At 46.9% G+C, this 17849-nt stretch overlaps 1 protein-coding gene across 1 annotated transcript; it reads left to right on the forward strand.

The window, feature by feature from the left end:
* Positions 1 to 6103: 6103 nt before the first annotated feature.
* On the forward strand, positions 6104 to 12059 carry LOC135102613 (homeobox protein XHOX-3-like). The gene is made up of 3 exons (XM_064007871.1): positions 6104 to 7462; positions 7661 to 7790; positions 10935 to 12059. The coding sequence occupies exons 1-3, from the start codon at positions 6756 to 6758 to the stop codon at positions 11496 to 11498; spliced, it is 1401 nt and encodes a 466-aa protein (XP_063863941.1). The 5' UTR covers positions 6104 to 6755; the 3' UTR covers positions 11499 to 12059.
* The last annotated feature ends 5790 nt before the right edge of the window (positions 12060 to 17849 follow it).

Consider the following 17849-nt stretch of genomic DNA (forward strand, 5'->3'; position numbering starts at 1 on the left):
CACCCGGCAGGAGAAATAGGGAGGGAGAGGAGGGAGGGGCCGTAGGTGACGAGGAAGGGGAGCTGAGGGGAGGGTTACTGAGAAAGGAAGCGCCGCCGGAGGGAGAACACAACTTTTTTTTTTTCAACTTTTGCAAGAATGAACTTGGAGAGGCCTAAAGATAACATATTAAACAGAGAGGGAGGGAGAGAGAGAGAGAGAGAGAGAGAGAGAGAGAGAGAGAGAGAGAGAGAGAGAGAGAGAGAGAGAGAGAGAGAGAGAGGAACCCCTTAACTCTCACGCACCTTACCCCAGACACCCTGATTTCAGTTGAGACATTCGCTTGAAACATCGAGGACTGGCGAAAGTCAGCACGAAGCACAGCCAGACACAGACAATCATGCACAGGCCAGCACAGCGCCGCCAGATCACCAATACCACAAGTTCGTTGACTTTTTAGGAATTCTTCACTGCCCTCAAATATTTACGGCGCCAAGAAGTGATGGATACAGCGAAAGAACTGTGTGTATGTGTGTGTGTGGCACCCCTTTGTTCCTGTAGGAAGGAGCCTGATGCCGCCGTTGTCCCTAGCTGCAGGAGTAACAAGAGGAGGAGGAGGAGGAGGAGGAGGAGGTAGTGGTGCAGGAGGAGGAGGAGGAGGTGTGCGCCCTGCCCTCGCCCTCCGCCGGGGATTGCCAACGCCTCACCTCCTCGTTAACTCAATCTAAAAGTAGTTCGTGCATCATTACCTCCCACCTTGTTGCCTCGCCCGCCTCATTCCGCATGATTAGTCGCCCGTTTGCAATCCTCGCGTCTAATTGGTCGTCGGCCGGGCCGTTCCCCGAGGCAACTAATCATGACGGGAGCACGATTACCACCCAGCCAATCACGCCCAAGGGATTCCTCTCGCCGGCCCTGGATTTCACGCCACGCCTCGACAACCGTCCGCGCCGACATTAAACCGTCAATTTTAGGCAACGAATAACAATCTGGCTGGCGGAGAAACACGTAAAACTCGTCTCACTCGCTTCAAAGTTCAATCGTGTCTTAGGAGCGCTTACTGAGGAGAGGGGGGGTGAGGGAGAGGGTATAGGGTTTTGAGCGAGAGGGAAAGGATGGTGAGGAAGTGGTGGAGGGGGGGAAGCAGTTGAGGAAGGTAAGTGAAGACAAGAAGAGAGAACAGAGGGATGCTGTGAAGCTTGGGAGGCGTAAGGTGAGAGAGAGAGAGAGAGAGAGAGAGAGAGAGAGAAGTCCAGAAAGCTAACTAGAAGAGAGAGAAGGGTGATAGGGAGAGGACAAGAAAGCTAAGGACAAGTGGAGGAAGGCTAGGAGTTACGTAAGAGGAGAAAAGGAAAGTATGGGCGTGAGGGAGTGGACTGAAGGGGAAGTAAAGGGGAAGAGTGAGGGTAAACGAGAAGAAGTGAGATGGAAAGAACGGAATGGAATGGGATCTACTGGAATGGACGAGAAATAGCAACAGAAGAATGGAGGACTACAAAATATAAAAGAAGATACGGATGGAGGGAATAAGAAATGGAGGGAATGAAGGTGGAGAGATTAGGAGTGGATGGGCTACTAGTGGAGAGGGAGAAGAGGAACGTGAGAGCTGAAAGGACTGTAGAAGTGTAGAAGTTGAGGACTGGTAGAAGACTGGTAGAGGACTGATAAATTACTGGTAGAGAATTGGTAAATGATTGATGTAAAACTGGTAGAAGACTGGTAGAGGACTGATAAATTACTGGTAGAGGACTGGTAAATGATTGATGTAAAACTGTAGAAGACCGGTAGAAAACTAAAGATTTGTATAAGGAAGGAACCCACGATCAATTTTGTCAAGTAAACACTCAGCTTACAAAAAATTCCTTCTCTATTTCTTCTCTTCTTCTCTATTCCTTCTCTTCTCTTCTCTTTTCATTCTCCTTCTCTAAATCTTTCACTCACTCCTAAATTTACTCTCTAAGATGACGCTTTCTCACCTACAGACTCCCTAATTCACCACCACATACTTCCTACCACTTGAGTCTAGGTAGAATACATTGTGGACTGATATATTTGATCTTTCTTCCCGATGCTCCGTCATTTTCAGAGCATTCTAAAAACCACCACAATTCCTGTTTTGTTTCCCCATTTACGTGAGTCACATGGCCACGTTGTTACGGTGCCTCAAATTAATCGAATATTTAGTCGGTCACTTCATCTTTCTTACACGTTTTTTGTTCTCTCCGAGTTACTTAAATGCATTAGAGAAAAGCGTATAAGAAACAAAGCTTACACAAAACAGATAGAAAGTGTTCATGTATTTATTCTTTCTTAACATATAATAGATACGTTTCTCTCTCGGTTCTTCTCATTTTATTTCCCCTTTTTATTGAGTATGGGGAGAATGGTATTTCAACAGTTTTCTTTTTTTCTTTTTCTAGCCATTCTTTTCCCCCTTGGCCGATCTCCCATATGCATAGAAAGAGAACACCTGTATATAGAAATTTTTAGTCAAATTTCAGTCACACCTCCTCCGTGAAATGCTACTGATTGTAATGTTAGTCACTGTTTTCATTTTATTGATATTTTTTTTTCATCTCTCGTCTGTTTGCAGCTCGAAAATACGTATATCTCCACACACACACACACACACACACACACACACACACACACACACACACACATTTGGCTAAGAGTTCCCGCATAGAGTAGCCGCCGCCATGACAGCTCCCTCAGCACGTAACGGTGACGGTGCTTCTAGCGATGACCCCACAAAAGAACGTCTGGCGGGGCATTCCATCTTCACAGCGAAGACCAAGTTTAGCCACAGGAAGGAACTTTGTGGGCGTTTCAGCACCAATGATGAAGAAATACGAGAATTTTTTTCTTTTCTTACTTGTCTATTTATCTATTTACTTATTTACTTTGTTTAAATCATGTTTATATCTATTTTTGTAAAGAATCCCTTAACAAGAACAAAAGGAAATACACAAATAAAAAAAACATAGAAAAAACAAGAGCAATGAATAAATAGGCAGTACTCATTATCATCGGCACGAGTAGAAAAAAAAAAAACAGATAAACAAGAATATACGACTATGAATAAACGGATGAATAAGTAAACAAAACCGTTCATTTATTTCAAGTGATATGACAGATGTGTTTTTGCTTAACTGTGCGGTATTGACGCGTGTGGCGGACTGATTGGAATATGGTGAGGGAGGAGCTGCATAGGGTGAGTGGGGTGAAAGTAACAGGGACTAGATAGGGATGAGTGTACGGAGTGTTTAGGGTGTACGCGAGTATGACTGGGGTGGGATGGGTGCAGATATGAAGGACTAGGTGTTGTGTGGATGTGTGGATGTGGTATATACAATAGCTGTGGTGTAAGTGTGGTATGTAAGTGAGGGGTGCAAGAATTATGAAAGTGTGAATATGGGAGAATGAAAAATGGGTGTCGTAAGGTGAAGGTAAAGTTAGGGTGACGATGAGTGGATAGTGATCTGAGGGTGAATGCATGAAGGCTTTGGCAATAGTGCGGTGAACAGTGAGGGGAGAGTGAAGGTGTGGCGCGGTATGGCTGGCGTGGCTGAGTGTGTGGCTGAGTGTGGCTGACGGTGCGGCTTGCGGTGACATGTGGGTTGTGGGTGTAGGTACAGGTGTGACAAGGGTAAGGGTACTAGGTAAGGGTGACAGTGTGGCATGGTACAGATGGAAGGGTATAGGGTGCGGGTGAGGGTGTGGCGGGACGGGATGAAGGGTGAGGCAGTGTCATGGGTGAGAGAAAAGGAGTGTTGGGGGGAGTGAGGGTGAAGGAGGGTGAGGGGATGAGGGCGTGGCGGGGTCGAGGTAGTGATGAGACTCTGCATCACCATCATTGCCCTCCATCGAGCATTCCCAGTGCACCTCCACGGCCGCCCTCCACACAGGCCCGCCGCCCGCCGCCATGCACCGTCCCGCCGCCCACACCGCCCTGTCCATAGAGCCGCCACCGCCCCTGCCGCGCCCTGCACATACGCCCCTATGGCAGCTCAGATTTGCAATCATCTGTTCTCATTTCATTGTTTATTCAACACCTCGCCATGACAACCAATCAGGAGTGTGGAGAGGCAGTGAAGGTCGAGCTGCTCGCTGATTGGACCATCAGATCTGGAGGCCACGCCCATCCTCCTCCAGCAACAAATCACCGTCGGCCTCCAGCGAGGGGAGCCTTGAAGGTATTTAAGCTTCACCATTGTCCTCGTCTTCAAAGATAAGGGCAGGTCAGGTGGGCAGCTCGCGGGACCCGGTGGTCAGGTCACGTCACCAGCACCAGGACACACACGCCGCCCCTGCACGCCTTCCTTCACGCCCCAGGTGAGCTCCTCCCGCACTCCCTCCTTCCCTCCCTCCATCCATCCCCTGTCAGGCCGCGCCCAGGTGAACACAAAAGTATTGACCGTAACTTCAACAATTCTAATTCGTAAAGAAAAATAAATAAATAAAAAACGGTGGACATCAGCGTCTGATAACAAAAAAAGGAGAAATAAAAGAAAAAACTCGCAAATTCAATTCGAAACTTTTAGATCGAAATGATAACAGTTCTGAGCAGATAAGGAATGTAATTTTCCCAGTGAATTACATGTTAGTTTATGATTTATTTACTTACTTATTTGCTTTATTATCATTCTTCAAGTGTAGACTGTTATAGAAGCGACTCACTTAATGAAAGATTTGGCTAGTGAAGGCTTAGTTAGGGTGACGCACCTGCAACCACTAATAACACAGGTGAGAGTCTGAATTACACCTGAAAATACTGTTGTTCTTGTGGAAGAAAATGAAAACCATGAATGATCAGAAATTTACAAACCTATAATTACAGCGAATAGTGGGTTTTCTTATTAGTCTTGCTCTTTTGTTCTTTTATTACTACTTTTTAAAAATTCTACTTCTTCTTCTTGTTCTCCTTTTCCTTTTCTTCCTTTCTTCTTTTCATCCATCTCCTCTTTTTTGACTAACCGCACTCATTCATGCCCCGTACAGTACATCTTCTACTCATCACGCATAGTAGACTCATACCCCATCACTGAATGCTTCCAAAAAACAATGTACGCTGATGATACATTCACACAAGCCATACCTTATAAGTTTCTCGAGCAACCTTCTGGCGCTCTGACCTGCAGTGTCTTGGCGCCATCTTCTACGCTCGTCATCAGTTAGACAGTCATACATACAATTCTTCGCGTGTTACTGTACCGATGACTACTTAGTTTAATACAGTAGGTTTATCTATTTCGCTGCCGGACAAATCTTTCCGTTTGATACCTGTAAATTTTTTTGGGGGGACTATCTGTGTGTTAATCTCTCTTAAAATTGTTTCGTAACCTAAAAGGGACAAAATTAACCTTCTGTTCTCTTTCTCTTTTCTTCTGTGTCACCGTGCAAACAATATTTACTGTGCTATGAGGGTAGACGAAGGGCGTCCATAGCGGCAAAAGGGTTAATAATGCCACAGAAAACCTAGGCGATATATATATATATATATATATATATATATATATATATATATATATATATATATAATAAATAGCTATCAAATAAATAAGTAAATAAATAAAATATAACAAAGAAATAGCGCTCAATTACCGTTCCCAAAAATATCACTGAACCGCAATCGGACTTGCCGTTATATCTCCGAAGAGGTCTTGATCCTCCTCTTCTGAAGCCACGGAGGGAGCCCCGCCCGCCACCTCGCCGCCCCTCCAGCGCGGATAGCCAGTGAGTGACGCAATGACCCACCAAAGGAAACTAACATGAAATAGTGATTTGCTTGAGTAATTAAGACGACATTTGTTCCCTTACTCCAAAAAAAAAAAAAAAATTGATAGATAAACAAATGAATGAGCAAATAAATACATAAATAGATAACAGATGAATAGATAGATAACTAAATGAATTAGTAGATAAATATGTAAATAGTAAAGTCAATAAATCTCTGGACAGGTGTCACGTTCGCACCTGGATCTACTTGAAACTGATTACTATTTTTCGGGGATTGCGCTACAATAACAGGGTCATATAGCGCCGCTTCTTATGGCAGCCAACGTGTAGAAAGTAATGAACAAAAAGTTAAATATAATATTCCAAGCTATAAATCCGGTTATAATTAAAGAAAAGAAGAGTAATGTCAAACCACGCACATCTATCCAGAACTAATTACACGCGTCACGCCCGCTGCATCTCCCACAGCTTCCTTTTACTTCTTATTTTTGCGCCTTGCACCAATCACGTGTGCATACAGCCAATTAACTTAACACAGTCCTCATGGAAGAGTCAGTCCTTATTTCTTACAGATGAATAAAGCACACACACACACACACACACACCTCCTAGAAGCCAGTGTCTGTGGCTCTACTGACAGCAACAAACGTGATTTCCAGCTCTGAACATGGACCAAAGTTTTAGAGAGTTTCAAGATAAAATATATAAATCACTGGAAGTAATTTTTTTTTTATTTTTTTTTTTTTTTTTGCGTGTGTGGTCACTGATCAGAACCAGGAGTTCTTTCGTTTCCCATTCCCCGCCAGTATAGGGATAAGAGCAGATTCAGTACAGGGATAAGAGCAGATTCAGACCAACAGCCCACTGGCAGGTGGTTCTCCATTTTGACGGCGCGAGTTGTTTCAATATCACTCGCTTTAGTCCGTCATACTGTTGCATGTACAACTGTCAGTGATGTAATTGCATTGTCAATACTTCATGCTTGTTTTCCCCTGGCGGCGGCACAGCGTCGGGGAGCGTGGCGCCCCCGGCTGGTGATGGAGCGGTCCCGGAGGGACTGCTCTCTATTGCGGCTGCTGGGCCGGCCGGCGGGACCATCCTGCCCTTCTGAGGGCGCTGCCATGCCCGTCACCCCGCCACACACTCCGGCGGCCTCCCCCGCCGAGCCCTCACCCCTCACGCCGCTGCGCCTCGCCCTCCACAACCTGGAGGACAAACACCAGCTGGCGGGCATCACGCCAGAATCCCGCGACGTCGCCCCTCCCACGCCCTTTAGCTCCGTCCCTACCCACGACCCGCCACCACGCCACACCCTCCCCCTGCACACCACATCCCACCACCCACATCCACATCGCCCCGCCCCTCTGCTGGGTGAGGGGGTGCCGGCGGAGCCTCCTGATGGGAGCCTGCACACCACCGCCACCAGCCTGGCCTCTGTGACCCAGCCTCCGGAACACCCTACAGACACATCCTGCCGCGACCCTCGACACTCCCCGTGCCAGAGGGACGCCCTGGCATTCTCCCAGCACGCCGCCACCACCCTGCCGGAATCTTCGCGTCGCCAGGTAGAGGAATCCCCGCACCGCCCTCCCAGCGTAGGCAGCCTGCGTGGCGGGTCACAACGCGGGCCAGAGGACCTGGGCGGGGCAGCATCTGAGGCCCCGCTGTACCAGAGTGGTGGCAACGACCACCTGCCGCCTGTCGCAGCCACCACCGACACCACGCACGACTCTGGCATCCGCAGGTGAGGCTTGCGGCGCTACGAGGTGATGTGAGTTGTAAAAATGAAAACACTGATGCAATTTATCTTATGCTAGAAATTCCTTTGGTACATAACAATCTGAAGTTCATTAGTAACGCCGTGACAAAGATGGAAGTAGCGAGAAGGGCGAGTGAAGGAAGAAATAGAATCAGGCGTGTCTGACTGGCTCTGCCCCAACAGGTACCGCACGGCCTTCACGAGGGAGCAGGTGTCGCGCCTCGAGCGGGAGTTCCTGAGGGAGAATTACGTGAGTCGTCCCCGGCGGTGCGAACTGGCGGCCGAGCTGAATCTGCCCGAGGCCACCATCAAGGTACTGCCGCCATCACCACTGCCATCACCTCACTACTGCCATCACCCCGTCACTGCCATCACCACCAAACATTATCGCCACCACTGCCATCACTCCACCACTGCCATCATCACCACCAAACATTATCGCCACCACTGCCATCACTCCGCCACTGCCATCATCATCGCCACTATCATCACCCCGCAACTACCATCACCACCACCACTGCCATCATCAGCCCATCACTCCCATCACCCCCACCACGAACAGCACCACCATCAAATATTATCACTACCACTGCCATCACCTCACCTTTGCCATCACCCTGACACGAGCGGCACCATCACCAAGCATCATCACCACCATACCTATCATACACACCATACCAAAACTACCCACCCCATTAATTTTCTGCCGGACTCTTGTTTTAGTTATCTATTTTCTTTTTTTTTTTCGGGGAGTTTACTGAAACCGTCTAAATCTGTTAAATTTCAAGATTTTAAGACATTACTTACTATTGCTAATTTTCTGAACGTATTTGTGATTCACAGTTTAAATTTCCAGTAAAAGAAGATTCACCGACAAGTATATTTATCTTTGCCAGATTTTTTTTTTTTTTTTTTTTGTCCTTATAAGAGGTATAGTCGCCCCGCCAATGCCTTTCTGTCATTTAGCAGTTCAGATAAGACAACAGAAGCAATCAAGTATAATAAAAAATGTATACTTATATAAATCAATATGAATAATGTAAACAAACACGTTCCCCATGACAAAATAAGACATACCTGCTAGTAACGTCTGGTTTCTTGCTGCGTGTAAGTGCACTGAGTCACTACGCACCATTGTTGAGTCCCGGGAGGAAGTTAAGGTAAGATGTCATCATTACCACCGCTCTTTCATGTGCTTGAGGACGCGTTACCCGTTGGTTCTTGAGTTTCTTTCTGTACAATAAGTTAGTCGAAACCTGAAAAATTTAATGTTACTAAATGCTGAAATGCGCATCATAAAATTACTATTATTCTCACGAGCTTTTACGCGTGAATCTGCAAAGCATGACCAAAAACGTCTGCAGATTTCGCAGTGATTCATAATATTGTGTGGTAACTTGCAACGGCATTATGCGTGAACACTTACCTTCACATAACAAGAAGAATTCCCCAGTCACACCAAACAACACGTGTGGGCATCATGACAAAGAGCCTGGAAGGGACGCACACTGTAACGAGACATTTTAAACACTCTGTTGGTTCTGCATTACAATCACTTATGGGCCCGTATTAAGAAACGCTTAGCTCTCTCACCACAACTGTTTTCCAAGGCCACGGAGATGACTGACCGGGTTCTCAAGACTGTTTCTCCTTTTAATACTGTTAATTTGCCACTAGAACTATAAAAACACCCTTAAAAACCCGTGTCACTTCAACTAGAGCCTTTGAAATGTAGAGGAGGTGCGGCGCAGAAGTGTTTTTGAATATGGCCCATGTTATGATGCATTGATAGAAAAGATACCTACTTACCTCGAAAAGAGAGGTCGTGGGATGGCTGAGAGGCGAGTTCATTTTGGCAGATCCTCTTGCTTCCAAAGACAACACCGCGTCATGTCTACTCGTAGCTCCTCTGACTCGAGTCACGCAAGGCTGAGAGTCACTTCAATCATAGCTATTGGCTGAAAGTGACATCACCGATACTGCTGCACTCACGCTAGACTGCACGCGCGTCTTACATCTACTTGAGTGAAGCATAAGAGATACTCGCCCGAAAAAAAAAAAAAAGTAAATGAAAAAGAAGGATGTTACAGCCGCGAAAAAATAGTGCTCGGTGTGCAAAGATCCGGAAGCGTCCATCGATAAGCATAATAAAGGTACGAAAATAATACAAATAGGTAACCATGTACTCACCAAAAGCTGTGTGGGAAGACCGGAGCAATTCTCACCAGGGACTTTACCTTACTCGTCCTGAAAATACAAGAAGAGAAGCAAGATATATGTTTGTTCACTTCACTAAAAAGCTATACAAAGATTAAGCTATTCACTTTTTGCTACCCTCTGTTGTCATCCAATCTGCATAAACATTACTTTTTAGGTCTCACATGTGCATATCTGAAGCCAGGTACACGGATTCCTGAGAAAATATGCGAAAAATATTGGCGAGAGGGAGAAAGCAATTCAGAAAGTTATCTAAAAGAAGACCAATCTTGAATAGAACTAGAGGAGGGAAAAACACAGATTTTTGTCTCTGTCTGTCTGTCTGTCTGTTTCAAAGTATCAGCCGTCCACTGATTTACTTCTCTGAATCACGTGATGTGTGTGTGTGTGTGTGTGACATTCTCATAATATAATGTCATTTTTACTTCCTATTCCCTCTTCATTTCTTCTAATACTACACTTTTGCCCAACCAGGTCGAAATGATTAATTTTATAGAAGGGTATAGTTACCTTTCTATCACGAATGAATAATGAATCAGATAGGAAACACGTACAGCAATGCAGCATTTCCTCACCAATACAAGTGTTACCCATTACAAAGCTTCTCTCTCTTCATTTTCTTTAATCCTGTTACCATTTTCTGTCATGCGTATTTTAAGGTATAGTAAAGAAAAATTTGTGTCTACTTTTCTTGATTTCTTGATTTCATTGTTCATTTCTGTTTGTTCCATAAATAGATGGCAGTTTTACTATTACAGTGAAATACTTCATAAGTTGTTTGTTTTCATAGAATCTGAGTTTGCAGTCCTCGGAAATGATGCTACATTAATCAACGTATGTGTGTGTGTGTGTGTGTGTGTGTGTAGTACATTAAGTCAGATCTACATTCATCCAGTCTTGTAGTACACTTCTCTCAGCTCTTGTTTTCCTCCTAATCTTTCACAGATAATCTATTCATCTCTGCGGGAAGCTGTATCTTTATGCAAGCCATCCACCTTTGCTTTGTCAAAATTTTCTTGTGTCCTCCCAAATATATGAAAACTAAAAATAGAATAGTTAGGAAAAAAAAAAAGAGAAAAGGGAGGCAAAGGAAGAGAGCGTTGGTGAAATGGAGAGGAAGGGTGAAAACAAAGAGAGAGAAATAGGACTTATGGTGTTCTTTGTCCCTTTCCAGTACACAGACACACACACACACACACACACACACACACGAGCCAAGCCTCACTACTGTCCCCTGCAGGTGTGGTTCCAGAACAGACGGATGAAGGACAAGAGACAGCGGCTAGCCCTCGCGTGGCCCTACTGGGACTCCGCCCTTGCTGCCACGCTGCTGCATGCTGCCCACCCCGCGCCGCCCCTCCTCCATCCACTCGCCACCTCTGCTCCCCTCACGCCTCACCTCTCCACCCATACTGTGTCCTCCTTCCTTCCCGCCCATTTCGGCCTTAATCCCTTCCTTCCTCCCGCCCACAGTCCAACACAGACCCCCGCCCCGCCCCTGCCACTCAGGCCCTACCCTACCCTGCTTCTGCACTCCGTACCCCCTGCTGCACAACCCCTACTGGCGAGCCATGACCCACGCCCCTCCCTGGCTCACACCCCAACGCCTCCTCTGCCTCGTCCCTGCCTCCCGCCCCTCCCTCGCTCCGCCGCCTGCCTGTGGGACGCCAGCCGTGACCAGGCTGACGGTACTGGCAAGGTGGTGAGTGTGGAAGCGAGCCTAAGCACCTCCACGCCGCCCTCCCTCACGCAGGCCACGCTAGGCACAGACCACAGCCGCCGCTCCTCCTCACCCTGCCCTTAGGACGTCCCTCGCTGTGCCCCCAAGACGGCACCACGTTCTGCAGCGTCAGGAAATAAGAAAGTGCCTGAAGGGTCCCTCTCCTCCCTCCGTCTCTTATTCGAGGTATTCCTGCCGTGGCTAAGTGTTCTGGAGATGTTCGTGGTGAGGCTGCGCTCTGGACAGTGATGCTGAGAACAGACTTTTTGTGGACTTTTGAGTGAGTTCTCGCTCCGCACTTCTCTGCCTCACGTGACCTGCAGCCTCGGCCCTGTGTGCTCCCCGACGCCCCCTCAACTCCACACCCCATCGAATCTTCCACCATGCTAACGCACACCTATACCCTACTACCCCACAACCCCACCATCCCACCTCCTTCCCTCCTTTCCCCCACCCCAACAACTGATCCTAAACGGTGCTCTTCATTACTTTATGGTTTTATTTATATCTTCATATCCTGTTGCATTTGAGATTGTAAAATACGATACTCTCTTTGTGTTACTTGCTCCTCCTCCGCTGTACGTGTGGAGGAAGCGAGGGACGAGTCGCTGCAATGGTGCGGGAAGAAAGGAGAAGAAAACGGCGGCGAGGAGTCCAATATTGGTGTTGAAATAATAGAGAGTCGCCGCCCAACCAACAGGTGTATACATCATTATCACCTGAGTGGGGCGCCGCAATCAGGGAATCGATGGCGGCTATTTAAAGTTGTGTCCTCACTTGTAATACACTTGAATAAAAGGAAGAGTTCTCTGCCTCGTTAACACAGAGATAGTGGGGATTTATGAGGGTGGGTGTCTCTCTCTCTCTCTCTCTCTCTCTCTCTCTCTCTCTCTCTCTCTCTCTCTCTCTCTCTCTCTCTCTGTGTGTGTGTGTGTGTGTGTGTGTGTGTGGATGTGTGTGTGTGTGTGTGTGTGTGTGTGTGTGTGTGTGTGTGTGTGTGTGTGTGTGTGTGTGTGTGTGTGTGTGTGGGTGCGTGCAAGAAATACACAAATATAAATTTATTCCGTCACAAGTTTCCCGGAAGTGCGTCAAGAGGACAGCCACGGGAGAGAGAGAGTGAGAGTCTTCCTCTTGGTCATGCCCGCACACTTCACTCCTCTCACTCTCTCTCTCTCTCTCTCTCTCTCTCTCTCTCTCTCTCTCTCTCTCTCTCTCTCTCTCTCTCTCTCTCTCCTCTCTCTCTCCTCCGCTCTGAAATCTTAACAGTCTCCTCAACTTTTAAAGGAGACGGGGGAGCTTCACACGCGACAAGAATTAATCTTTTTTAAATATATACTCTCTTTTATACCTTACTTAATAGCATCCTTACTAATGAATGAGCCACACACACACACACACACACACACACACACACACACACACACACACACACACACACACACACACACACACATACACACATACATCCAGAAGAGCCCCAGGTACGGACACTCTCACCTGGAACACGAGTGAGGCAAGGAAGGCAGCAAGGCACAAAAGTTCCTCCGTTCACGAGCTACAATAGAGTTTCTCCTTTATTGGACGCTGACTCCCGACACTATATTGGAAACACCTTTTCCATATTGCCGTCATCCATTTTAACAAGCATGGCGAGGGGGGAAGGAGGAGGAGGAGGAGGAGGAAGAGGAGGAGGAGGAGGAGGAGGAGGAAGAGGAGGAGGAGGAGGAGGAGGACGACGGCGACAATGACGGCGATGAGGGTAGAAGAAAAAGGTTCACACACACACACACACACACACACATACATAAAGGGAGAGTATAAAGAGAGGGGAGAGCGTCTGTTTTGGCATGGGATAGAGAGAAACGTCAAGGCAATGAGTAACGAGAGAGAGAGAGAGAGAGAGAGAGAGAGAGAGAGAGAGAGAGAGAGAGAGAGAGAGAGAGAGAGAGAGAGGGAGGGAGGGAGGGAGGGAGGGAGGGAGGGAGGGAGGGAGGGAGAGAGAGAGGAAGAGTGAGAGTGAGAGAGAGAGAGAGAGAGAGAGAGAGAGAGAGAGAGAGAGAGAGAGAGAGAGAGAGAGAGAGGGGGAGGAAGATAGGGAGGGAGGGAGGGAGGGAGGGAGGGAGGGAGGGAGGGAGAGAGAGAGAGAGAGAGAGAGAGAGAGAGAGAGAGAGAGAGAGAGAGAGAGAGAGAGAGAGAGAGAGAGAGGGGAAAGATGATGAAGAAGATGAAAAGAGGAGGAGGAGGAGGAGAAGGAGGAGAAGGATAAGAGAAGGAAAACTGGATAATGAGAAAATGTAAGAAGAGGAGAAAGACACAGAGAATAAGAGGAGGAGGAGGAGGAGTAGGAGGAGGAGGAGGAGGAGGAGGAGGAGGAAGAGAAGGAGGGCGAATTTGATGAGAAAACAGGCAAGGGAACGTTAGGATATAAAACCGGAGATGAGGAGGCGAAAGAAGAAGAAAAGGAGAAGGAGAAGGAGGAGGAGGAGGAGGAGGAGGAGGAGGAGGAGGAGGAGAATATTGTGAAATTATGACGTGGGGCGCTTGGGGTGAGGGAAAAAGGGAAATAATGAAAGAAGCGAGAAAAAAGAGAGGGAAAGGAAAGAGAAGACAAAAAGAAAGGAGGAGAGAGAGAGAGAGAGAGAGAGAGAGAGAGAGAGAGAGAGAGAGAGAAAACGGACTCCGAATTGGCATTGTTATCGATACTCACACCCCCTTTCTCTCTCTCTCTCTCTCTCTCTCTCTCTCTCTCTCTCTCTCTCTCTCTCTCTCTCTCTCTCTCTCTCTCTACACGAAAAAAAGTACATGACAACCATTAGTGAAGTAAGCGGCACAGTGTTCTTGCTAGGGAAATTTTAACGCCTTCACTGAATTCCCGGGCTTAAGTACCGCAGTAAACCATTATCATCCCTGGTTTACACTCGCCGTAAGACCTTCCGCACCTTCCTCACCTCCTCTTCACCCAAGCCTGCCTTTCATTCCTGGCGCCAAATTTCGATTTAATATGCAGAGTACGAAAAAAAAGGCATATAATTTCAGGAGCTTCAGTAGTTTTAGATGATCTGTGCGCAAGTCGTGAAGAAAACCTCCCCTCGTAGCCTCGTAGTGTTTAAAGTTCCTCGTGACAGCGCTAGCAGAAGGAAAGAATTGATCGAGCGGCGCGTTTCAAGTCCCGCTCCGTGTCAAAAGTTCCCCGTGACAGCATTGGCAGAAGGAAAGAATTGATTGAGCGGCGCGTTTCAAGTCCCGCTCCATGTTAAAAGTTCCCCGTGACAGCGCTGGCGGAGGGAAAGAAATGCTTGAGGGGAGCGTTTGAAGTCACGGCTCGTCGCACACAGCACTCATCGTCCTTCCAGCAGACCGTCGCGCCGCCCTCAAGCCTCAGCGGTGCTCCATCCAACACCTTGATCCCGCGACCGACATGAAATCGCACTCAGAGTTTTCCGGACCGTGGCTTCCTGCTGGCTGTGCTGGTGCTGGCGGCGAGGCGGCGTGAGTGGCTGGATGGCCTGGCTGGTATGGTCTGGCCCTCCGCCCTACACACCCCACCAGTGTTGCGGTGGTGGGCGGCACGTACACTGCATCATTTATCAAGCATTTTTGTTGGGAATTCAGTTCATAATGTTAGAGTAAGGGATTCAGAAACAGCAACGCGTGCGGCCAGGAATTTTGCTACGTCCAAATTAATTGTATATTTGCTTTCCCTCCTCCTGCATCTCTTTACTTACGGAACAACAACATCTGGGACGTGGGTTTTTACATATATCTCTGCTTATTTCGTGGCCTACATATTTTACCCTTTGTGGTCTGTCTGTGGTCTGCCTCCACTTGCGTACAGAAGGGAACAGAGAAACCAGCGCTGGGGGGTGTTAAAATACTGCTGCAGACACCGCCGGGCAGAACTCCGTAAGCTGTGTGACGCTGTTTCTCCTCCTTCTCCTCCGCCTCTTCCTCCTCCTCTCCTGTAACACACACACTTCTCCAATAAACGACAAAAAGAAAGCGGAACAGAGTCGTCATGTTGTGAGTTATGCGAGGTCAGCGGAGGCAGCACTGCAGCGCCCCGCGTGGTGCTGCAGTGCTGTTGTGGGAGGGAATGCAGGAGGAAAGAGGAGCAGGTGAAAAACAGGGAGGAGGAGGAGAGTGGAAAAGAGGAACAAATGAGAGAGGAGAAAGAAGGAAAGAGTACCAGATGGAAAAAACAGGAAGGAGAAAAGACGAGGGAGAGAGAAGGAGGAGAGGAGGAAAGAGGAACATAGGGAAGAAAAGAAGGAAGGAAGGAGGAAAGAAAAGAGGCCGAAGAAAGATAGAGGGAAGAGAAACAAAGGGAGAGGAAGAAGGAAAAAAGGGGTACAAATGGAAAAGGAGAGATAGGAAAGAGAAACAACAGAAAAATGGAAGGAGGAACAAGAAACAAGGGAGAAGAGAAAGGAGGAAAGAGGAACAAAAGGAAAGAAAGAAGAAATGAGGTATAAAAGGAAAAAGAAGAGGAAAGAGAAACAAATGAGAAATGAAAGGAGGAACAAGGAACAAGAAATAACAGAGAAAAGAAGAAATGAAAAATAGAAATGGAGGAAGGGAAAGAGAAACAGGAAGAAAACGGAAAAAAAAAAACAGTGAAGAGGAGCAAAATGTGAGAAGGAAAAGAAAAGACTCTCCCTCTCCCTCTCTCTCTCTCTCTCTCTCTCTCTCTCTCTTTCTCCCCTGCACCTCGTATATCATACCAGACAGCTTAACTTATCGCAAACAGCCTTAGAGGGGACAACAGGTCTACTGCTGTTTGTTCTTTCTTTGTGTTTCTTTCTGTTCCCTGAGTCTTCTCGCTCACATAAAAGGGACATTAACACACGTGACCCTGGAGGCTTTGCTGAGACGTGGGGGACTAACGAGGCAAAGATAATAAGGTTAAGAAAGTCATTTAACTAAGCAAAGAATAGCGGATGTGTGTGTGTGTGTGTGTGTGTGTGTGTGTGTGTGTGTATGTTGGTGGGAGGATGGTTGAGCGCTTACGTACATAAACTGTTTTTTTTTCTTTTTCATTTTTTTCTTTTTTTTCAATCCCGTGCCATAAATTTAAACTCACATGCTCCTATCTTCTCCTCTCAGTCCTGCCTCTTTTTCTCCTCTCCTTCTTCTTCCTCCTCCTCCTCCTCCTCCTCCTCCTTTTCTACACTCCACGGTTCTTACCATCCTCCTTCTTCTTCTTCTCTTTCCTTCAAACTGCCTCCTCTCCCTTTTTTCCTCCATCCTCTCTCCCTCCACTTTTCCTCTTCCTTCTTTGCACAGTACCTCCATATTTACTCCACGGTATTCCTCCTCCTTTTTTCCCTTCCTTTCCTCCACTCAAACCTTCTTACCTTCCTTGCCTCTCCCTCTCTCATGATTTTTTTCCTCCTTTCAAAAATATCTTATTTATTTTCTCTTTGTTATTTTTTTTTGTTCTATCTCTCTCACCTACTTCCTGCGATACTCTCTCCCTTCTCCATCTTTCCTCCATCTTCTTTTCCGTTATCATTTTTTCTCCCCCTTCACTCACTACCTTCACTTCTCTTTTTGTTCTTTCTCCCTCGTTTTTTGTGCGTGTGTCTCTCCCTCTTCACGCCTCTCCCTGGAGAAGTATCACTCACAGACGCTTCCACATCCTCCTCTTTCTTTTTCATCCACTCTCCCTTCACTTCGCTTAAAATCGCCTTCCACCTTCCCTTCCTTACATCCATGCGTTTATTTATGCATGCAGTGGTTCATAAGTAACCCCATTTAGTGTTTAAGGATGGTGGTTTGGTAATATATCAGCATTTCTCAGTGCTTTCTCTTCTCTCTGCGGCTAATCCCCTTTAAAGGTATACGATCCTTTGTCAAGTCACCCTTAGAGAGTCCAATCCCTCTTATTTCTCTTGCCCGAACCTCAACGTGTATAAAGTTTTCTCGCTCTCATTCTCTTTACTCTATACGAAAGTTCTTTGTCTGTCTGTCTCTCTTCACCCCCCACCTCTCTCTCTCTCTCTCTCTCTCTCTCTCTCTCTCTCTCTCTCTCTCTCTCTCTCTCTCTCTCTCTCTCTCTCTCTCTCTCTCTCTCTCTCTCTCTCTCTCTCATCACCACGACATCTCCCATTGTCCTTTCTCACACTCACGGCCTCAAACGAACCACCAGCCTCCTCTTCCTCTTCCTCTTCCTCTTCCTCCTCCTCCTCCTCCTCCTCCTCTTCCTCTTCCTCTTCCCTTTTTAACATTCCAAACAGTCGTGTACCGCGCCTTACTCGGCCAACCTCTTCCTCTTCTTCTTCTTAAGGTCTTCATCTTCATTTTCTCCTCTCATTTTTCATCTCGTTTCATTTATTTTTCTCTTTCTTTTATATTCTTGCTCCCTCCCTCATTGTGATTTTTTTGTCTTGGTGTTTTTTTTCTTTTTCTTCTTTCTTTATGTGTTGTTGTTGTTGT

The sequence above is a fragment of the Scylla paramamosain genome, chromosome 8 (assembly GCF_035594125.1).
Source record: "Scylla paramamosain isolate STU-SP2022 chromosome 8, ASM3559412v1, whole genome shotgun sequence".
NCBI classification, from domain to species: Eukaryota; Metazoa; Arthropoda; class Malacostraca; order Decapoda; family Portunidae; genus Scylla; species Scylla paramamosain.

Coding starts and splice junctions, on each gene's coding strand:
- LOC135102613 (XM_064007871.1), top strand. CDS start 6,756: ATGGAGCGGTCCCGGAGGGACTGCTCTCTATTGCGGCTGCTGGGCCGG. Junction 7,463..7,660: donor CACGACTCTGGCATCCGCAG/GTGAGGCTTGCG, acceptor CTGCCCCAACAG/GTACCGCACGGCCTTCACGA. Junction 7,791..10,934: donor TGCCCGAGGCCACCATCAAG/GTACTGCCGCCA, acceptor TGTCCCCTGCAG/GTGTGGTTCCAGAACAGACG.